The sequence below is a fragment of the Sebastes umbrosus genome, chromosome 16, assembly GCF_015220745.1.
Source record: "Sebastes umbrosus isolate fSebUmb1 chromosome 16, fSebUmb1.pri, whole genome shotgun sequence".
NCBI lineage: Eukaryota > Metazoa > Chordata > Actinopteri > Perciformes > Sebastidae > Sebastes > Sebastes umbrosus.
The window spans coordinates 4,579,168-4,603,035 of NC_051284.1; the positions used below are offsets into that span (position 1 = coordinate 4,579,168).

A 23,868-nucleotide genomic window follows, 5' to 3' on the forward strand; every position below is an offset into this window, starting at 1 on the left:
TGAACCTGAGGATGAGCATGATACTGTATGTCTCCTTTAAGTCAGGTTTTTAGGTATAAGGACACAGGCTCTGTTTTAACTGGAGTAGATCACCGTGGTAACCTATGCTGCACAGCTAACCCGCGATCAGCTCAAAACCTGTCAACAGCCCGACTACCGACCAATCACATCATTGGAAAAATGGAGTCATCACGAACAAACCAATGAATGGCCGTTATAGCTACACATCAACCCTACACTGATGATTAGCTTATCAATGGCACATTTCAGTCAGCTAGACCTTACCAGGTGTTTTACTTCTTATCTTCAGACCTTTCTTGCACAGAATATGGGCTTTCATGTGCTTTTCAGCAGAAACAGCCTTTCTTTACACATAACAACTAATTCATAATAGTTCAATCATGAGACAAAGAATCATTAAAACGTCAACATGGATAATGGATAGTAATTGTATTTTGATAACTGAACATGTTTTTAAAAATGTGTTTTTACAAAAGCTATAATGATTCTGGCACCTATTTGTAGCTTTATGTTTAATAGTGTGATATGTGTTTCTATAGCTTTTGACTTTATTCTACTTCTGTGATTATGTTGTATGTGTTTCACCTCGCTGTAAAGTGCTTTTTTGCTGTCACAATAACCTAATTTCCCCACTGATATCTCTGCTTCTTCTATTATAATATTCATCATTCTGTATACTACATATATATATAACTTCTCACCAGTTTTCAAAAGCATAGTGCGGTGTTTGTGATTTTTGAAAGTTTGTCCCGTTCTGCAGCTTAGACTTGAAACTGCTTCAGATAGGCGACTGGACACATCAGTCAACCAACTGCTGGTAGTTACTGCTCTACTGCTTTCGCTTAGTTTAGCCGATCCTCCATGCTGTCACCCAGTCCTTTCAGAACCAAGTCATCCCATTCATACAAGTGGTTAGACATTATAGCTGATAATGTCAGTACAGTATTATTTAGGGGTGTAACGATGCATCTACTACATCGATGTATTGATTTATATTCCTACGACCTGACTACATCGACAGATACTCGGCAAGTTGTCCTTCACGGGAGACGTATATCGACATCAAATCGATCTGAAAAGCAAAAATCAGTTGTATCGATACTAAGGATTTGCACCTTGTATTTAAGGACAACAAACGTTATATAAAAGGGTTTTTTAGCTCTTGTATTAGTAAAGAAATGTTAAACGTTACTCCGGTTCTCCAGACATGCGCCAGCTTGCCAGCTCCGCCCATGGCATGCATGCAGACGAACGGAGCACTGGTCTCCTCGCTCTCTCATCCGGTAGTGGCGTGGAGGGACGCGGGCGTCAGTGTGCATGAGCTGGCTGCATGTTTCAGGCGCTATCGATCCACTCGATGAGGACGGCTTCACCCACCGGTGCTCTCCCCGTGTGCTGTCGTTTTTTTATTGAGAAAATAACTTTCCTTTCCCCGTCATGATATCTATGTGCAAGCAGTAATTTATCCCTGATTCCCTACAAGAAAAACTTTGAGGAATCCTAACCTGCACTGTCCATTACCAGCTAATTATTTCACAGTCACTCTGATTGAACTTTCAAAAAAAGTTACTGTATGGATTTCAAATCATTGAAACGTATCGTATCGTATCGTATCGTATCGTATCGTATCGTATCGTATCGTATCGCTCTAGATCAGCCAAATATCGTCCTTGAATCGTATAGGAACTATTGAAGTCGTATTGTATCGTTACAACCCTATTATTATTATTCCACAGTGATGCTCCAAACTTATACTTTATTTTTTGCTCATTTTCTGATTGTTTGTGGTGTACCTGCTGGCTCCTCAGCTCTTTACATGTCACTGCTGTTTGTCTGCAGACGGCCGTCATCAGTTTCGACTATCTGACTGCTTTCAACCATGTGGAGTACGGCTCGGAGGAGTACTGGGCACTCAGGTCCAAGGTAGGTGAACACATTGCCATAGGGATGGGGATACCTGTACTGACTCAAGCCGTGAGCAATGCAACCGTTCACGCCGTGCTTTCCACTGGCACACCTTTCAAGCTCACCACTCCTTCTGTGTTTATCAAATAGCAGAATATCTATATCTTGTTGTTTAGATCACTTTTTATTGAACAAGCTCTGTTAACTCAGTGAGGAACACATTTCCTGTAGCTGCTTCACAATAAAAGAACCTGCTGGTTCGCTGGTGGAACATTTTTAATGTGAACTGTTTGATTTGTATCAGCAGTAAATGAACACCGATATGGCTGGAGAGTGAACTCAAAATCACAACCACTTACAAGCCATAAACGTACTGATAGCTGAATACTGGCGCTTGTTTCTCGTCACTAGCACAGCTACATGTGTTGAACCAATCAGTTTAGCACAAGACTAGGCTGGGTTTTAGGGAGTGGGGTTTAAATCCAATCTCCAAACTATAGTTTTTTTTGTGACACATCACAACTTGTTCCCAACTGAAGAAAACACTTAATATAGCTGATATAATAATATCTGATAACTGAATTTTGTTGCCACGGCAGCAGAATGGAGCTGTAAACACAACATTAACATTGATATGGTGAATTTATTTGCATGCAGTTTTTCTTCGTTAGACATCCAGTAGAGAAACATGATCATTCTTTCACCTGATGACTGCTAGTCCAATATGAATATATCTTTCGACTCTGGTTTGGTCTCCACCAACTCCTGAGAGAACGATCTGTCTCTTTAGCTACTTAAATGCTCCACTATGTTCACCAGCTAGTCTCTCTAACTGTGTCTTGTCTGCTGTTTGCTGCTGAGCAGCTAAGTGTCCTCTTGCTTTTAGAGCTGGAAACCAGGTTGATGAGAGCGCTGAGACTGAAGTAAAACCGAAAAAGTTTCAGAGATGAACCTCAAGTAGACATGACTGTCAAGCAGCATACATGTTGTTTGTTGCAGAAATCCCATCAGTAGAATAAAGGTAAGAAGAGTAAATGCCAGCCGGTGTGCATTGAGTGATTTGTGCTGGCGTTTGTTAAAAGGCCACAGCTCAGTCGGGTCCACTCAGGAGACTGCTGCCGGAAAGGTCAGAGACCACCTGCTCTGACACAACGTGCACGGAGAGCTCCACTGCAGCAAGAGAGCTGCAGTGAACCTTGAAGAGCATGGTTTAGCATGGCTTGCCACACACACACACGCGCACACACACGCACACACACACACACACACACACACACACACACACACACACACACACACACACACACACACACACACGCGCACACACACACACACACACACACACACACACACACGCGCACACACGCACACACACACGCACACACTTGGTACAGCCCCCTGGGCCCTGCTGGTCAAGGCTGGCTACACATGCTGATTAGAATTAATGCATGGTGCTGATTTAACACAGAGAGGAGACTCGCCTCCTAATTATTATGAAGTCATAGAGGTGAGGCGACAGCACGGCAGCTCCACACTTGTTTAGTGTCTTTTTACTGCTGATTTTTCCTGCGGTATATTTTTCTGTCTAAACCTGTGATTATCAAACTTTTTTGGCCCTCCTATCCATTATCCAGGTCCCTTACCGCCCCCCATCAAATAAAATGTAGGCTATTTGTCTTCGTAAATATTAATGTTGATTAATCTTCTTCTTCCTCTTCTTATTATTATGTTGATTTATTATTTATTTATATTCTCATTATATTCTTATATCATTTGAAAAGCATGTGAATAGAATAGATATTAATGAGACATTCAGACTTTAATTACGTTTGGCATTACTTGCCAACCTTGAGACCTTAAAGGTCCTGTATTATAAAAAAGTTAGATTTTCATGTTTTTTTTTATTATAAAGCAGGCTTAAGTCCTATATAAATACTGTAAAAGTAGCGAAACGCTCAATCCACAGGGAAATACACACAGCCCGTATTCAGAAACTCTGCATTTGAAACAAGCTGTCAGGATTTCTGTCCGTTTGTGATGTCACAAATATACAATATTTAGACCCGTTACACAGTTTTAAACATAACCATTCTAAATGTGTCCCAGTTTATTTCCTGGTTGCAGTGTAATGTGAATGTCATCAACTGACAGGAAGTACACATGGACCCAAGCTGTTGCCTAGCAACGCAATTCTGTTGCAATTCCGTCGAAATGCGCTAAAACTGAGCGTTTCAGACAGAGGGTAAATACAGGCATATTCAGGCCGACAGTATGAGGAAAATAAAGTTTTTTTTTAACCTAACAGCATGTAAACATGTTCTAGTAGAAACACAAATTACAAGTATGAACCTGAAAATGAGCACGATATGGGACCTTTAAAAAAAAAAAAAGGTTTTTCGCAGAGAAAATATTCTGCAGCAATACCAGGAGCCTAGTAATCGGGTCTGAACGGCCACGTCACGAACGGGCACAGCACTAAAAAATAGAAAATCAATATGTGGCGGTTAATGTTGATACTGTGGCGGGCTGCCGTAAATAAATCAATGTATGGGAACCTCTGGTATGTTTGTAATGAGCTCGTTTCTGCATCACATCTTCCTCGTTGTCCTGTTAACGCGTCACCCTGCGTTCATCTCTCAGCAGAAGCAGCCGCCGTTATTCAGCCTCTCGTGAAGAGCTTCACACACACAAGCCACTTAAGCAGCCAGTCTTCCAAGCTCATAAAAGGCTGCCCTGAGTGAACCGAAGGGCCATTCACAGTCAATTAGACTGTATCGCAGAACAAGCATGGGAGCACTCAAGTCTGCCAAATGAATGGATGAACATGAGAGAACAGATGGACAGCTTTTTGTCCTCTGCACCTATCTGAAGCTCTGCCGTGATTCCTCTCAACCCTAAACGCCTTTGCGCACCGAGTCTTTCCAATTCCATTGTCACAAAATAAATATCTTCACATTGTGTCGTTCACGTTTACGCACCGATTTCAAAACTTCCGTTCGTCATTCATTTTCATTTTCAAATGTTCAATTTTCTGTTGGTTTTTTTTGCGTCCGTCAGCGTAGTTTGACCACTCAGAGCGACCGTCTGTGCAGACCTCGTCATCCAAAATGGCCTCTGATAAGCTGATTGACTTCCTCTCCCTAGTACAAAGCCCTTTACGACAAACAAAGTAAAGAATCCAGAGATGCTGAATTTAAAGATAGATTGTTGCAGAACAGCTTGGAATCAGGGATGGTCGCAAAACAAAGGATGTAGGAAAGATTATACAGTAGTGATAGTTCTCGAGACAGCGTAACGATAGCTTCTTGCTAACATCATTCATTCATTAGCCCTGTTTGGGACTAGCGCTATCCATCGTCCACCAATAGAATAATAAAACGCATCAGATTCAGTGTGTAAAAAAAAAACGCATACTGTAAGAAACACTTGATAACCAGTACGAAGGAGTTGCTGTTGTTGCGTTACAATGTGATGTTTTCTGTTCTAAAGATAAAACTTTCCCTTTATCACCCAGCTTCACCTGGAAGTTAACCACGATAGCCTGCGTCCTGGGAAACATCCATATCTGCCCACATTTTTAAGTGGATATAAATGAGAATGATGGGAGTCTATTGGGTTATGCAGTGGTCTCCAACAACTACCGGTAGCTCGCTACCCGTTTCTGAGTGGCTCGCTTACGGTTCAAAGAATATGTACATAAATTTGATAACACAAAGTCACTTTGTAAAACTGTTTAAATTACTACCCAAATCAAATGGGTAGTGGGTCAATTTCCGGCTGGTAGCAGTCTACGAACAAAGAAGGTAAAGGAGCCAAAAACAAACGGTTAAAAGATGACAGTCTCTGTTTACCAAACTGACGAAGAAGGCCAAAGAAACAAAGAGGCTTCGTTTAGTGGCGCACATAAATGGAAGAATTGTAATAGAGGCGATGACTGCGGTGGCTGAAACGTTATTAAGGGACCATAAAAGTAAGAAAGAAATTATGTCTGCTATTGGCGATGTACAACTTGGCGCTTTGAGTAGCTTCATTTTGTCAAATTAGCTCTCAGAGGGCAAAATTTGGAGAACCCCTGCGTCACACTCAAAATAGCGTAGTGTGACTCAGAGGGCTGTAGCCTATTGAATAGTTTGAAGCTTCATTCGTGACATTGACGTTACAATTATTCTTAATATCTTACTGAAACATTGCGTGCAGTCCACCTTCTCTTCCCCTCTCTGTCTCTCTGTTTCACTCTCTCAAGCGTGCACACACTCACAGCGAGCACTGCGCCGCGCTCCTCGTCTCTGTAATTTGTCTCAGCCTGAAAGAAAGAAGCATAGATGTAATCATTATTTATATCATCATTGTAGTGGCTTTGTTTCATATTTACACAGTCGGCTGGCTGTGGATGAACACACAGAACTGGACAGCCAGAGGACCGGGAGGAGATTTGACAAACAGTATATTGAATTAGAAGCACAGCGGAGCGGAGGCATTTACACTTTTGTATCCTATAAGTTTATATTTAAGTTGTCTTGGCAACATATCTTACAATATTAGGCTGTTTAATATGCTATTAATTAATTAATTAATTAATTAATTAATTAATTAATTAGGCATATTTCCCAACAGACATTTTGGCCGTTGATCATTTCATCTGCCAGACAACTACACGTGATACCGGCAAAAAGCCAGCACATGCCGGCAAACGTAAACCCCGCCGTACACAATGCAAAAACTACTACAGACGATGGCTGGGTATCGGTACTCCATACTTTACAGGTATTGACCGAAATAACCTAGTGCTAGTCTTAGTATTGAAACTTCTCCAGTCAAACGATAACCAGCAAATGATCCTTTTTGTGCCAAGATAAAGAAAAGAATGACTATGTTTTATGGTTTTGCTCACAGCCAATCATTGAAGGGTTCTTTGATTTAATGCAATGTTTGATTGGTCCACTACCGCAGCAGCTGCAACCCATACAGCCGGGCCCGCCTGCACGGCTCTGAACACGGAGGCTAGAAGCTAGCGGTGCTAACAGTGGGCAACTCCAGGGTCTGAAAAGTGAAGCCAATGATGAAGTGCCTTAAACGTGCATTGCACTTGTAAATTATGGTCCCATTTAGAGTCAAATAGACCATAAAGCAGGGGATGTTTCAGGGCGTGGCTACCTTGTGATTGACAGGTCGCTACCACGGTGATGTCCAGTCTGGGAGTTGTCCGTGTTCTCTTCTTAGAAATTCGACCCTTTCACGGTGTGTTTTCAGTTCATGAAAGTTATTTGAACCATTTTGGTCTTAAAAATGTCTTACTCAGCCGTTCCGTTTGTACCCTCTCGTGTCAAGTTTCAAGATTCAAATTTGTTTATTCGTCATATGCACAACAATTACAGCAAGCATTGATCGGTGGCAATGAAAATCTTGGGTCTCAGGTATCTGAATGAAATATCCCTCTCTGCACATTGTGTGTGTTTAGTTGGCAATTCATATAAAAACACACTGAAGGCTTATGTTGTTAAAGTCTATCTTTATTATCACTGCTAAGTTTTCTGGTTCAGTTGCGGGGGTGGGGGCGGTTGAGGGTTGGGAGGGGGCCGGTTGAGGGTTGGGAGGGGGCCGGTTGAGGGTTGGGGCTGGTTGAGGGTTGGGAGGGGACCGGTTGAGGGTTGGTAGGGGGCCGGTTGAGGGTTGGGAGGGGGCCGGTTGAGGGTTGGGGCTGGTTGAGGGTTGGGAGGGGACCGGTTGAGGGTTGGTAGGGGGCCGGTTGAGGGTTGGGAGGGGGCCGGTTGAGGGTTGGGAGGGGGCGGTTTAGGGTTGGTAGGGGACCGGTTGAGGGTTGGGAGGGGGCCGGTTGAGGGTTGGGAGGGGGCCGGTTTAGGGTTGGGAGGGGGTAGGTTGAGGGTTTGGAGAAGGCCGGTTGAGGGTTGGTAGGGGGCCAGTTGAGGGTTGGGAGGGGGCCGGTTTAGGGTTGGGAGGGGGTCGGTTGAGGGTTTGGAGGAGGCCGGTTGAGGGTTGGTAGGGGGCCGGTTGAGGGTTGGGAGGGGGCCGGTTTAGGGTTGGGAGGGGGCCAGTTGAGGGTTTGGAGGAGGCCGGTTGAGGGTTCGGAGGGGGCCGGTTGAGGGTTGGGTGGGGGCTGGTTGAGGGTTGGTAGGAGGCCGGTGGAGGGTTGGTAGGGGGCCATTTGTGAGTTGGTAGGGGGATGTGTGTGAGTTGGGAGGGGGCTGGTAGGGGGCTGTTTGTGGGTTGGGAGGGGGCTGGTTGTGGGTTGGTAGGGGGCTGTTTGTGGGTTGGGAGGGGGCTGGTTGAGGGTTGGTAGAGGGCCGGTTGAGGGTTGCGAGGGGGCCGGTTGAGGGTTGATAGAGGGCCGGTTGAGGGTTGCGAGGAGGCCGGTTGAGGGTTGATAGAGGGCCGGTTGAGGTTTGGGAGGGGGCCGGTTCAGGTATCTGAATGAAATATCCCTCTCTGCACATTGTGTGTGTTCAGTTGGCAATTCATATAAAAACACACTGAAGGCTTATGTTGTTAAAGTCTATCTTTATTATCACTGCTAAGTTTTCTGGTTCAGTTGATATGCTGTATTTTACAAATATACCGATTACGATGTTGGTGTTAGCAGAACATTTTTGGCATATAAAGGTAATTGTATACTTCCTGCATCTACGGTATGTAGCTGCAGTGGTTTGTGAGATGTGAATTCCATCAATACTAATGCCTGTGCAGCCCAACAGTTCTGATTGGTGGACAGACCTATAAGCGTGCCAACGGTACATGCACCTCTTCTTCTTCTTCTTCTTTTTGTTGACAGGTTGCCATTTTGATTTGTAGTCTAAATGTATGGGATGTGTCCATGTACACAGACACTCAGTGTAGTGTGCACATCCACTGCTGTGGGCTCTAAGGAGTGTCTTCTTTAGAGGTGATCAGTTGCGAAAAGTACAGGTTAGTCGTAGGCTCAGAACAGTGGACATCATGTTGTGTATGGGTGTTTGCTCATCAGAGACAGAGAGAGGGTGCAGCCGCTGTTCCAACCGATGTTGTAATCCTTAAATCCACATCTGATGGCCTCTCGTCAGTGCCTGTCAACAGTAATAGTCCACACTATTGGTATTAGAGGCATGAGAAACAGTAGTTCCTTTGTTATTTTGTCTTTATCACATGAGGATACCAGAAGTCTTCAAATTCAGCGATACGTTGACAGAAAGGTGACATTCAATTCTGTCGTCATGTCCTACATCAGCATGTCAGGAAGGAGCTTGAATATAATAAATAATTCAAATAATTGAATAAATTACATGGGTATTAAACAAGGAAAAGAGGCACTAAAGGTGTGTCTCCAGGGCCCCCGTCAGTGTAGGATGCAGCCTATCAAGTCATGGCCTTCAGTCAACCAGTGGACTAAAACCTGAACCTCCTCCTCCTTTTCAGGGGAATCACAAACTTTCTCAAAGAGACCAAACTCTATAAGATGATCAACTTGATGCTTCACTAAAACACACGATGGAAGTGTGTGAGTAATTTTAGGCGCTTAATGTCGTGGTATGTGGTCCATGTGGTCCATTGGTCCAAGCTATGTACTGTACTTGTCTCGATGCATTTGTCCCTGTAGTAACCTGGATAACCTGATGCTATAACGTAATCATTTCCCACTTTAGGATCAATAAAATCCATCCATCCATCCAAATAAAAAATTAAAAATATTATATTAGATTAGATTAGATTTTGATATTAAAGAGCTCTGACCATCATATGTACTTGAATTGATAAATAAACGTGTCAGTGCTCTCTGGTGGACAAACTGTATAGTTTATATCTTATTAGTCAAAAAGTCGACCGCTCTTCTCTAATGGACATTCTGTTACATTTTAGTATTAACTCACAAACATATGCACACTGCTGGTTCTGTACATCTATCTGTCCCCTTCCTCCTTGTTTTGTCTTTCCAGATGTCCTCTCCAGTCCCGTGCTGATGGGACAGATTAAAAGACAAAATAATTAGAGAAATTAAAATGCACATAAATAGAACCCAAACAAGAGCAGAACCATGAGCGAGTGCTGGGTGATGGAGATAGGTCCTTATCTCTGGACTGATTATGCAACCCTTCTAAACGCCTCTCCTCGCTCTCTTTCTCTATTTTTCTCCCTCCTTCTCTCCCTCTTTCAGGGACTTCAGGCTTCTCCGCTATTAGCATCTCATTACAAGCCATGCCAACAGATGATTGGGAAATTAAATGTAGCTTACTTAACTGACATGAATAATGCATGATGGCCGTGGCTGAGGCCTATGGGCAAGGTTGGGAGGGGGCCGGTTGAGGGTTGGGAGGGGGCCAGTTGAGGGTTGGGAGAGGACTGGTTGAGGTTTGGTAGGGGGCCGGTTGAGGGTTTGGAGGAGGCCGGTTGAGAGTTGGTAGGGGGCTGGTTGAGGGTTGGGAGGGGGCCGTTGAGGGCTGGTAGGGGGCCGGTTGAGGGTTGGGAGGGGGCCGGTTGAGGGTTGGGAGGGGGCCGGTTGAGGGTTGGTAGGGGACCAGTTGAGGTTTGGGAGGGGGCCGGTTGAGGGTTGGTAGGGGGCCGGTTGAGGGTTGGTAGGAGGCCGGTTGAGGGTTGGTAGGGGGCTGTTTGTGGGTTGGTAGGGGGATGTTTGTGAGTTGGGAGGGGGCTGGTAGGGGGCTGTTTGTGGGTTGGTAGGGGGCCGGTTGAGGGTTGGGAGGGGGTCGGTTGAGGGTTGGGAGGGGGACGGTTGAGGTTTGGGAGGGGGCCGGTTGAGGGTTGGTGGGGGGCCGGTTGAGGGCTGGTAGGGGGCCGGTTGAGGGTTGGGAGGGGGCTGGTTTAGGGTTGGTAGGGGGACGGTTGAGGTTTGGGAGGGGGCCGCTTGAGGGTTGGTGGGGGGGCGGTTGACGGTTGAGGGTTGGTGGGGGGCCGGTTGAGGGTTGGTAGGAGGCCGGTTGAGGGTTGGTAGGGGGCCGTTTGTGGGTTGGTAGGGGGATGTTTGTGAGTTGGGAGGGGGCTGGTAGGGGGCTGTTTGTGGGTTGGGAGGGGGCTGGTTGTGGGTTGGTAGGGGGCTGTTTGTGGGTTGGTAGGGGGCTGGTTGAGGGTTGGTAGAGGGCCGGTTGAGGTTTGCGAGGGGGCCGGTTGAGGGTTGGGAGGGGGACATTTGAGGTTTGGGAGGGGGCCGGTTGAGGGTTGGGAGGGGGCCGGTTGAGGTCGGGAGGGGGCAGGTTAAGGGTCGGGAGGGGGCCGGTTGAGGGTTGGGTGCCTCAAATACAGAGATTTCAAAATGCCTCATGTAAACATGTAGTAAAACTTTATCAATTACAGATTTTGAGGTGAACCTGATATATTGTTTCTATCTGAATTCAGTAATGGGCATGTCAATTCTGTCTCCCATTAAATGAGACAGAACCCATCCCATTGCATACAAAGCAGTATGTTGTTGTGGCCTTGGGGTAGTGGCTCAGCTGTCCATTCATTGCTGTTCCACTAACCAATATGTTAATTTTTAAGGAACACAGATTGGTTTTGTAGAGTCCAAATTGCTCCTCTAAGCTAGAGGCTCTCCCTCACGTTAGTATCTGCTAATACAGCCCATGTTGTGTGTTACTGCTACATCTTTTCCAACTATTTCTGTGTGGGAGTTCATATTGGTCAAACCAAAGAACGTGACTGTTATCTCCGCCAGTGTGACACGTGAGCATCAGCATTATTGCATTTCTTCAACTAAGAAAGAGTTGATCAAAAGAACAGAGGATTCAAAGAAGAATGGATAGAGAGAGAGAGATCCTGAGCCTGTGTGCTCATACAGCAACACTATGATCAACAGTCACCTTCTGTGTCCAGGTTCAAGTCCTGCTTACTGACAAACAGCCATTCCTTCCATTAAGTCAAGTAGTTATATAATATAATGAAATATTTAATGTATGACGTTGTTTGTTAGTTTAACAAATGTAAAAATGCCCATTGGGCGAGGGCTGTAATGACATACACTGAGATAGTCTGTATTTGAAACCTCATACTATACTAGTAGTACATACTGATTTGGCCAAAATTTAGTATGCAGTATGCAAACAAAAGCAAAATCTACAGTATGCCAAAAATACCCGGATGTCGTACTGATTTGGAAAAAATCTCCAGTATGCATCGGACCAGTCTACCTCACCTACTGTATCCCACAATGCAAAGCGCTGGACAGCTACAGGCTACGGTTACAACAACAACAGCAGCCAAAAATGGCTCGTTTTTTACATTTTTTGTAGCTATTTCATCATTATATTCACTTCTGAAAAGTTCTGAGGAGAGAAATCAACTGTGTAGATTTTGAATATTGACAGTTTTACGATATTAGATGGCGAATCGAAGATTTGCAACAACGTTGTCGCAGTTTAGAAGCTCCACAAACTGCCGTGACAGCTAACCAGCACCTACAGGGGTCGCTACCTCTCCAGCCGAGTGGTCACGCTCACAGACCGCTGTGAGCTGGAGCTCTCAAGAGACTGGTCTGTACACGAGGGACTTTTATTTCCTTGTTGATGGATAGTTTGTTTAAATATCACAATGCAAATGTCCATTATAAATTAACGGGAACATGTGTTTATCTGCCTTTTTGGAGTTGAAAAGCTCCACAATCGCCCACGGGCGTAGCTCGCTGGAGAGCCGGCCAGTGACGCTCACAGAGCGGCTACAGAGCAGCAGAGTGGCGAGGGAAGAGGAGAGGGAAAGAGCAGCCTCTGACGGGGCAGAGAGATACCTGCTGAGACAACATGACCCTTTTTAACATTCCTCTAATATTTGTAGGGAGATCAGTCCTCTGTGTAGTTGCTGTAACTGAAAAAGCAGTTTGAGTAAATGTTGTGGTTCAATATTTTGTATTTCCCGTCTCCCCTCATTGATGATCCTGTTTGTCGGACTTCATTATGAGCTGTTAGAATAAATAGTTTAAACCTGCGGTATCTTGTAACGTAAACAAATATAAAATAAACAACTAAATCAAAGTTGTATTTTTCGATAATATTGTAATAGTGGTACAAGTTAGTTTTTTTGTCCAGTGCTTTAAGAGCTGGTTTAAAGGATAAAGCCTGGTCTAGCATACTGCTAGATACATCGCTTTAACCGTTGCATACTGCATACTACTCAGGAACGCAGTATGCAGTATACAGTATACAGTACTTATTGCACGGCTGTGTTCAATACTCGATTCTGATTGGTCAATCACGGCGGTCTGTAATTTCTCTATAACAGACCGTTGCTATGTATAACAGACCGTTGCTATGGGCGGAGCTCTGATGTCAGACTCTGGAGTACCATTTTTGTGTCAAAATATTGATTTCTTCAGTAAGTAGCCGTGTAATAAGCTGGATAATGTACAGCTAGCGGGTCATTGTTGTGAAAGAATCCCCTTCAGGGCGATGAGAGACCCCTGACGCGTAGCATCACCCTGTCGGGGGTTCTTTCACAACAATGACCCGCTCGCTGTACATTATCCCTTCCTTACTGCATCCCTCAGTAGTATGTCGGTTTCGAATACAGCCATAGTGTTTGATTGAAAGCAGCCTCGTGAGGAGATGAGTGCACTACAAGTCACAAGGTTATTTTAGGGGATTGGGTGGAAAGGGGAGGATATGGGGGAGGAGGAGATGAGGAAATGGTGACAGCGAGAACAAACAGATACTGATGTCTAATGATCCCCTCGCTTCCTCAGCTGCAGGAGAGAAAGGCAGAAGCATAGAGATGATTTGGGGAAGCAGCCATTTTGAAGGTGGCTTTTCACCGCTCAGATGAGCCGGAGAATAAAAACACTGATTCACTTGGCTCGTCTGCATAGCATCATGCAAATTGTCTTTTCAAAACCACCCCGATGTTAGAGATAAAGAGTAGTCTTTTACCCCCTATTACAGCGAATGTGTTTGAGGGTGCCACACACAGTAATATGAAAGCTCTGTGGGGAAGGAAATCAAAGTGCTCGATTAGTGACTTCTCATCAGGGGAAATATCCTTCTATCCGCATCAGCTACTGTGACAATGACTTCTTCTATAGCTCCTTCATATAGCTGACTCACTTCCCCACAGAGTGTGGACAGGATAGAGGGTGCAGTGCCTTCTCAGGGACAGTTACTGGGATTAAACCTCAGGCCACTCAGTTCCACAGTTGGTTAAGTCCATTTGTGTGGTTTTACTTTATTTACGGTGTATTTATTTAGAAACTTTTAGTATTTTTTCCCATTCCAATTCTAATGTCTGAATATTCTTAAGGTCCCATATCGTGCTCATTTTCAGGTTCATACTTGTATTTTGTGTTTCTAATAGAACATGTTTACATGCTGTAATGTTCAAAAAACACATTATTTTCCTCGTACTGTCGGCCTGAATATACCTGTATTTACCCTTTGTCTGAAACGCTCCGTTTTAGTGCATTTCTATGGAATTGCAATGGAATTGCAATGGAATTGCGTTGCTAGGCAACAGCTTGGGTCCATGTTTACTTCCTGTCAGCTGATGTTATTTTACATCCACTGCAACAGGAAATAAACTGGGACACATTTAGATTGTTTACGTTTAAAACCGTGTGATGGTCTAAATATCGGATATTTGTGACATCACAAATGGACAGAACGGCTTGTTTCAAACGCACAATTTCTGAATACGGGCTGTGTGTATTTCTCCGTATATTGAGCGTTTTGATAGTTTAACACTATTTATATAGCACTTAAACCTGCTTTATAATGTAAAAGACCTGAAAATCTCACTTTTTACAATATGGGACCTTTGAGAATTAAAAGTTCATAGCTCTTTGAAAGGGTGAACTTGCATTGTTATGCTATTATATTATCATTATACCAGTGGCATTAAATGGTCTTATTATTATTATTAATGGTATTTTTGGGGCCATATATTGTCCATCGAAAGAAGTTATCGTGCAGCCCTAATAGGCTGCTTAAATATAATCCCCTGATTGCAGGGGTAAGTGGGGTAGCACAACTCTAACTTTGCTCCCCCGTAACTGAATAATGGGGATGCAATTGCTCCACTTGCTCCATTGCTCGGGCGCCTATGGGCGTGACATTTTATTCAACCTAAGTGGGTTCTGGGTATGGTTCTGTTTTATTGCCATATGTCTCAGGCCCATGTTTCAGTATGTGTAGTACTTCTCTATATACTGGTTCATTAATTGGAGGAGCATCAGGCTGCTGCCAGTGTTGGTTTTCTTGCTCTGTTAGTTTGGGGCAAGTTCTCCTTGAGTCTGTTTTGACCATCCTGGGTCCTATTCCTGGGTCAGATTAGCTCTCTCTCTTTCTTTTCAGGTTTGGATAAGACCAAAACTGCAAATGCAGATTCAAATCAGGCACATTGATGTTACATGGTATCATCTTGTACCACTCGTCCACTGTGATGCCACAAAGTACACACTTAAAGGACCAGTGTGTAACATGTTGGGGGATCTATTAGCAGAAATGTAATATAATATTCATAACTATGTTTTCATTAGTGTGTAATCACCTGAAACTAATAATTGTATTGTTGTTAGCCTTCGTCAATCAGTCTCCACCACCACCATCTTGATTAGTATGTGACCTGCAATAACACAGACACCACAGATTCACCACAACATTAGTCAGAAAGAATGTCTTATGTTTTACAACTAATTAATTATACTGCAACAACTAGTACTACTCTTAATGGTGCTATAATACTTGTATTACTAGTATTGGTACAAGTACTAGGGGTTCAGCGTTAATGGTGATTTTTTTTCACTTGCCCAGTCGGTAAATTTTTATTTGCCCCTATACAGGTCGTTTTATTTATTAGTGGTCATCAAATAACAAGTAAGGGGTAATGTACAGCGAACAGGTCGTTGTTGTGAAAGAATCCCCGACAGGGCGATGCTGCACGGTCTCTCATCGCCATAGAGGGGATTCTTTCACAACAATGACCCGCTAGCTGTACATTACCTCGCTTATTACACAGCTACTTACTGAAGAAATCAATATTATGACACAAAAACGGTCCTCCAGAGTCCGAAATCGGAGCTGCGCCCATAGCAACGGTCTGTTATACATAGCAACGGTCTGTTATACATAGCAACGGTCTGTTAAACATAGCAACGGTCTGTTATACATAGCAACGGTCTGCTATACAGAAGTTACAGACTGCAGAACGCCGTGATTGACCAATCAGAATCGGTTATTCAACACAGCCGTGTAACAACAAAGAATATAGTTAAGTGTAATTTTTAAACTTTATTGAAGTAAATAAATCAGAATAAGGAGACAGTTGGTCATAGATGCTCATAAACTTTGTCTGTACCCGACGCCATTTTCTGCCCGACCGGTACTGCGCATGTGCAACTCTCAAGAGAGCTGAGAAGGAAGCAAGATGACTCACTCCTTAGCTACTTCCATCAGCAGCTTCGGAACAAAAACAATGTGTTTAATTCTGCCCGATAGGGTCAGTGAGTTTCTAGATTTACTATCCTGACGGGGCATTTTACTCGCCCCTGGAAATACTTTTAGTTGAGTTCTGCTGCTACTAAAGTTACCATATCAGGGCTCCAGACTAACTTTTTTATTTAGGTGCACCCAAAATTTTGCACTGCACAAATACATTTTAAGCATTTTGTCAGTTCCCATAGACCTACACTGGGGATGTCACAATTCCAGACATTTAGTAGTCGATACCAAAACCAGAGGAATTCCATGATTCTCCACCAGTTTGATACCACAGTATAAAACAAAAGTCAAACAATAAACCCCACTTCAACATCCACACCTTTATTACTATCTGCATACAGTTTTTTGTTAAGTTAAACAGGTCATAATATCCTATATATTTATATATTTTATTTTGCTATGAAAACATCTCCTTCAAACAATGGTAATTATTATTATTAGTTTCTATATTTTTCAAGATTACATTTGAACACATGATGATAATGTTATACTTGACCTTCGCCCAGTATACTCTCTTCCTCTCGTCCTGCCGATTTCAACACAGATTTGTTGTTCACGGTGTAGCATCATCGATGGTGAGTTTAGTCTCCCTACGGTACCATCGGGTAGCCACATGTTTACATACTACATTGGTATCAGAGTAGTGTCATGTAATGTGTGCGTAGCGAGGGAGTGGTTGAGTAGCTACAGATCAGCTGTTTGGCGATCGATCGAAGCAGAGAAGAAATTAGCGGTTAAGTTGTCTTTGTTATTAAATGCACAGAGTCTCACACACACTCACACTTTGATGACCGGTGATAGCAGTCTGGGCTGGTCGGTTAAGGACAGGTTTAATGGACACTGCAGCATTTCTCTTGATGAAAAGAGAATCAATAGTTCTGTTCATTTTTTATGGTTGCAGTACCAGGTGAGGTTCCACACATATACTCACAGAGACAGACCTGCTAAATGTCAGGTGCACCGGTGCGACCAATGAAAACGTTTAGTCGCACTTGACGGATTTTTTATCAATGCTTTCAACATGGAATGAAGAAGGATAACAAGCGGTCACCCTTGAGATGTCCAGTGTGTGGTGAGGAAACAATTACTACTTGACAAATAAACGTAGCGCACTAAACAGTACAATATTTTCTCTGAAATATAGCAGAGTAAAATGTAAAGTAATAAAAAACTATACTTAAGTATAGTGGTAGTAGTAAAAGTACTTACTGTAGTAACCAGTAATGTGGTAACTCAACCATTCTCTTGATTTTATTAGACAGGGATGCACTTCACCTTTCCAACAGCAGATGTCAGCACATCCCTCTGTACATCAGCACTGTTGTTCTCCCACAAAAAACAGGAGTGTGCTCAGCTCAGATAAGTGCCCCCCCCTCTCCCCGCCGCCTCTTCTGAGGGACACACTATGTAAATGCTGGGGTGGGGCTGGATGACTGCTGACCTTGAGAAGCTCAGCTTATCAGGCAGTCTGAGGTGGTGAATCCTTAAGGGACGTGGAGAGGAGGGAACGTTTAACATTTGCTTCCCAGCTGCCTGCTGTAGTTAGATCACCACTGACAAGCTGATCACCAGCAGCAGCAGCAGCAACAATACTCCATTTTTTCCGTCACTGTCGTTGTCACTGTGCCACCCAGGGGCAGAGGAGTCAAACGGCAGCTGGCACAGCGCCTTACGGCACGACATTTGAATGTTGTATGTTTTTCAAGGAGTGGCTACCCAAATATGATGTGTCATGAATAAAAAAAAAAAAAAAGCTTTTATTTTTCAGTCTGTGCAAATTATTATCCTTCCATATAACTTATTCCACATGTTTAGCTGTGGCAGATACTGACTTCTGTAGTTACTGTACTACAGTATTGTTCAACATAAAAGACTCCGAGGTTTTTTAGATATGTTTAGACTGTGTTTACCTGATTCATGCGACTAAATATCCATTATGACACAGCTGGAAATGGAGAGAAAATGTTTGATGTCCTAAAAAATATATATTTTTTCTCTCACCAAAAACAAAGTGTGAAAAAGCTGAGTGTTGTTGCTGAAGCTAGAACAGACCAGATATGATCCCAATGGTTGTTGATGGGAGAGATATGTTATATTGGCAGAATTGTGAGTTCCTGAATGCACCATGGATCACATGCAGCAACAACAAATATGAGTTACATTATCATGTTGTGCACTTACGTATATAAATAAATATATTTGTTATAAAGTAATCAATTCAGCCTATAATAATTTTAGCTGTGTCGGCAACTACCCACCAATGTGTTCGCTCCGCAACATGTAACACTGCACACTGCTGCCCAAAATCTTTAACATGCTCAGTCTGCAGGCTTTACCCTCCTCAAGAACTCAAACACAAGTGCATCAGGGATGGGAGAGGATACATTTCACTAATACATCTACATGCCCTAAAGAAAACACACAAGACTGCTAGAAAAAAGGAATCAGGCCTTGTGCTACACAGGAGGTCATGCTGCTCTGGCTCTATCTATCTGGCATGGAGAGGAGGTCGTGTTGCTCTGGCTCTATCTATCTGGCGTGAAGAGGAGGTCGTGTTGCTCTGGCTCTATCTGGTTGGCGTGGAGAGGAGGTTGTGTTGCTCTGGCTCTATCTATCTGGCGTGGAGAGGAGGTTGTGTGGCTCTGGCTCTATCTGGTTGGCTTGGAGAGGAGGTTGTGTTGCTCTAGCTCTATCTATCTGGCGTGGAGAGGAGGTCGTGTTGCTCTGGCTCTATCTATTCGGCATGGAGAGGAGGTTGTGTTGCTCTGGCTCTACCTCTCTGTCGTGGAGAGGAGGTTGTGTTGCTCTGGCTCTATCTATTCGGCACGGAGAGGAGGTTGTGTTGCTCTGGCTCTATCTATTTTGCGTGGAGAGGAGGTTGTGTTGCTCTAGCTCTATCTATCTGGCGTCGAGTGGAGGTTGTGTTGCTCTGGCTCCATCTGGCGTGGAGAGGAGGTTGTGTTGCTCAGTCTCTATCTATCTGGCATCGAAAGGAGGTTGTGTTGCTCTGACTCTATCTATCTGGCGTGGAGAGGAGGTTGTGTTGCTCTGGCTCTATCTATCTGTCATGGAGAGGAGGTCGTGTTGCTCTGGCTCTATCTATTCGGCATGGAGAGGAGGTTGTGTTGCTCTGGCTCTATCTATCTGGCATGGAGAGGAGGTTGTGTTGCTCTGGCTCTACCTATCTGTCGTGGAGAGGAGGTTGTGTTGCTCTGACTATATCTATTTTGCGTGGAGAGGAGGTTGTGTTGCTCTAGCTCTATCTATCTGGCGTCGAGAGGAGGTTGTGTTGCTCTGCCTCTATCTGTCTGGCGTCGAGTGGAGGTTGTGTTGCTCTGGCTCTATCTGGCGCCGAGAGGAGGTTGTGTTGCTCAGTCTCTATCTGTCTGGCATCGAAAGGAGGTTGTGTTGCTCTGACTCTATCTATCTGGCGTGGAGAGGAGGTTGTGTTGCTCTGGCTCTATCTATCTGGCGTGGAGAGGAGGTCGTGTTGCTCTGGCTCTATCTATCTGGCATGGAGAGGAGGTTGTGTTGCTCTGGCTCTATCTATCTGGCATGGGGAGGAGGTCGTGTTGCTCTGGCTCCATCTATCTGGTCCGGAGAGGAGGTTGTGTTGCTCTGGCTATATCTATCTGGCGTGGAGAGGAGGTTGTGTTGCTCTAGCTCTATCTATCTTTTGCTCTGGCTCTATCTATCTGGCGTGGAGAGGAGGTTGTGTTGCTCTAGCTCTATCTATCTTTTGCTCTGGCTCTATATTTCTGGCGTGGAGAGGAGGTTGTGTTGCTCTGGCTCTATCCATCTGGTGTGGAGAGGAGGTCGTGTTGCTCTGGCTCTATCTGGTTGTCGTGGAGAGGAGGTCGTGTTGCTCTGGCTCTATCTATCTGGCGTGGAGAGGAGGTCGTGTTGCTCTGGCTCTATCTATCTGGCGTGGAGAGGAAGTCGTGTTGCTCTGGCTCTATCTATCTGGCGTGGAGAGGAGGTCGTGTTGCTCTGGCTTTATCTATTTGGCGACGCTGGGAAGCTGCTTGACATCCTCCTGGATCCACCTTCTCACATATGTTCACATTACATGTATTATTTTTTGTCATGGATTCTCTATGTTGTATTTTCATTATGTTGTTGCTCTGAACACACGACATCTATTGCACGTCTGTCCATCCTGGAAGGGGGATCCCTCCTCCGTTGCTCTTCCTGAAGTTTCTTCCATTTTTTTCCCTGTTAACGGTTTTTTTTTTTTGTTAAGTTTTTCCTTGTCCGATGAGAGGCTCGTACTGCAAAGGACAGAGTGTGTCGTATCCTGTACAGATTGTAAAGCCCCCCGAGGCAAATTTGTGATTTGTGATTTTGGGCTTTACAAATAAAATTTACTTGACTTGACTTGACTACACCAAGGATATTTTTCTGTTACCATCTTCATTGGCTTTGGTTTTAATCTAAGAATCGTGCGATTTTCCATCTGGGTAACTGGCACCATAAATACCTGCAGAGGCAGTCTGTGTTGCAGAAACAAACCGCACACAGCAGCCAGTGTAAGTGAACATGAGAAGAAAGTGAAGATAATGTGGGAGAGGAGGTTTTTCTCAGCCTGGTGTTTGGGTAGAGAATTAAAAGGTTTGCAAATAATTATTCCAAATGTGTGACAAAACAGGCCTCTGGGTGGCTTTTTCAATTTCAAATCACTAGATTTGCATTTGTTAAAGCTTTTCAGAATTCAAACTAGGCCAGTTTACACTATAGGAGGACAAAATATAATCCTGACAGCTTCAGCACTACTATTTTTACAGTGATGAAATTGTTAAATTAGCGAGTTGATTGACTGAATGTTTAATCAATTTTGCTAAACAATGAATGGTTTGTGTGAAGTTATCAAGTGGGAGTACCAAACATTAAACTGCAGTTTCCGTCTCTTGCTTCACTTGAGAGGATTTGCTTTGCTCTGTTTCATATTAGGGTTATAGTGGTATTATCTTAACCTATACCAAAGGTATGATTTTCAGTATAGTCATCAATACAGACCCCTTCCTATGATGCTGTATTAATGCGATGTATTGTAGTGCACAGCGCGCTCCACCAGAGGTCAGTCTCTGTGGTGTAACGGGCAGCTGAGCTCAGAACTGATGGCGACTGAGTGTTTCAGGTTTAGTCTTCTTCAAACTAAAACATGATATTGATAATGACTTTATTCAACTGCCAGTCTGACACCACCACCTGCATATCACAATCACAATCAGCTTTATTTGCCAAGTTCATACATACAAGGAACTGACACCAGTTTTAAGCATCTCTCTAAATGTACTTAAAAAAAAGAAAAGAAATAGAAAAACAACAACAAAAAAACAGCTAGGGACAACATAAAGGTAAGCAATAGACCAAACTGTTATGTACACAAATTGTGATAAAATTGATGTGTATATATATATATATAAAGAGCACCAATGACCAACAATAGAATATGAGAAATAATGAGAAATAAATTAAAACATCTCAAGGTTCAAGGTTCTTTATTTGTCATTTATCAATTCAAGCAAAGCAGTCATTGATGAAAATCTGTGGTCTCAGGTTCCTTCAACAACGCTCATAAAATACATACATATATATAAAAAGGGGGAAATCCCACAAGTAAAAGTAAAAGTAAAAACAAAATAATAATCTAAGGCATAAAATAAATATAAATATAAGTAAATATAAAATGGTGATGTAAAGGTCAATTTGTAAATTGGTTATTTAGTTGAAGACAGTATTTTAGAATGTAAACAGGATGTAGTATGTATATATAGTATGTACTGTATATTCATGATGAGAAGTCATATATGTACACAGAGGTGTAAACGGGAATTTAGTATGTAATGATGAGAAGTACTAAAAATATATATATAGAGGTATAGACAGGAATTTAGTGTGTTGTGTGTGTGTGTGTGTGTGTGTGTGTGTGTTTATATGTGTATATATACAGTATATATACACAGAGGTGTAACAATCTGTAAAACCGTGTGTGACGTATATAAAGGTAAAGTGTCAAGTGATGAGCTGAGGAGCTCCGGAGTTCAGTAGTCTTCTGTGCTGCAGGGTGAAGCTGTCCCTGAGCCTGGTTGTGCGGGACCGGATGCTGCAGGCAGAACAGTTTGTGGCTGGGGTGGATGTTGGGTTCTGTAATAATCCTGTTGGCCTTCTTCCTCTACACCACTGGGTGTAGAAACTGTTCTTGTGTCCAGTGTTCTGTAGCGCCTCCCAGAGGGGAGAGTCTGGAACAGGTTGTGTCTAGGAGGGTGTGAAGGGTCTGCAGTGAGTCAGTTTCACAGACTCTGGAGGTGTAGACATCCTGGATGGAGGGCAGGCTGTGCTCCATTGATTTCCTCTGCAGTCCTGACTGTCCGTTGTAGTCTGTTCTTGTCCTGTTTGATTTTCAGCATGAGTCAGAGATGCCCTGAAGTCAAATATATCAGTCATTGTCAGGAATTATTTATTACATTTTTGTATATACAGTTCCCTTTGTTAACACCTTATTTTGAAAAGCGGAAGTAGTCCCACGTGTATACTTCCTCTAACTTCTCCAAGGTGGTCTCTAGCTCTCCCGTCAGCTCCGTTCTCTTTATCCATTCATGATCAGCTCCATCGGGGCCGTTTGAATGCATTCAACATAAATGTCAGTATATGGGTGGTCTACAGTCGTAGCGTCGGCCCATTTGACCACAGAGATGAGCGCGACGGCAGGCTCGACCGCACGTTACCGCAATACAATAACGTTTCCTGTCTGTGGCAGAGTTAGCATGCAGCTTTAGCCGTGATGTCTAGCTCTGCTTTTCCTGTCAATGTGTGAAACCCAAAGTGTTTCCATACTTTACTGTATGTGTAGTGTTTACCACGCTGGATTTAACATGTGAGGGTGAAGGTCGTATCCACGCTGACCCTCCAACGTTGTGTTTTCGGCTCACTGTGGTTTGTCTTGGTTGGCGGATATGGAACGGATATGACTTCACATTACTCAGACTACAACAATACAAGCGGTAACTTCCTTCTACCTTCACATAGACTCAAATGAAGCAAATATATCGAATATGGCATTAAAAAAAAAAGGAAAAGAAAAATCGAGAATACATTTTTTTTTCCCACCCCTACTATATTCTGTTTACTTGAGCAGTGAACAGTAGCTCTGCTGATCCTCACTGATTCGGATTCTCCACTGGCTCGTGGCAGAGTGTTTCTACTGTTCATGTGACACTGAGGCACAATTTCTCAAGCATGACTATAAAGTGCAGAGCATGAAATTAACTGTGGCTCCTAGTGAAAATTCACCCCCAACCACCACCACCACCACCTCCACCACCACCACCATCACTACCACTACCTATCTTTCTGTCGTCCCTCCATTCCCCCCCCACCCCCACATTTGACATTGAGTCCCATATTGTTACTATTCCTCTCACATCCCAGTGCGAGAAAACAGCAGCATCACAGAGGCACAGTGAGAGCTTATACGTCTATGCTCGGCTGTAAGAGATAACAAATAGCTTGTATTTTTCCCACC

At 43.6% G+C, this 23,868-nt stretch overlaps 1 protein-coding gene across 1 annotated transcript in view; it reads left to right on the plus strand.

Moving 5' to 3' along the window:
- Positions 1-23,868, plus strand: part of adck1 (aarF domain containing kinase 1) — a 78,295-nt gene that overhangs the window by 3,000 nt on the left and 51,427 nt on the right. Inside the window, exon 3 of the mRNA XM_037747113.1 lies at positions 1,861-1,944. Within this exon, the coding sequence (XP_037603041.1) occupies positions 1,861-1,944 (84 nt within the window). The remainder of the gene's footprint in view (positions 1-1,860; positions 1,945-23,868) is intronic.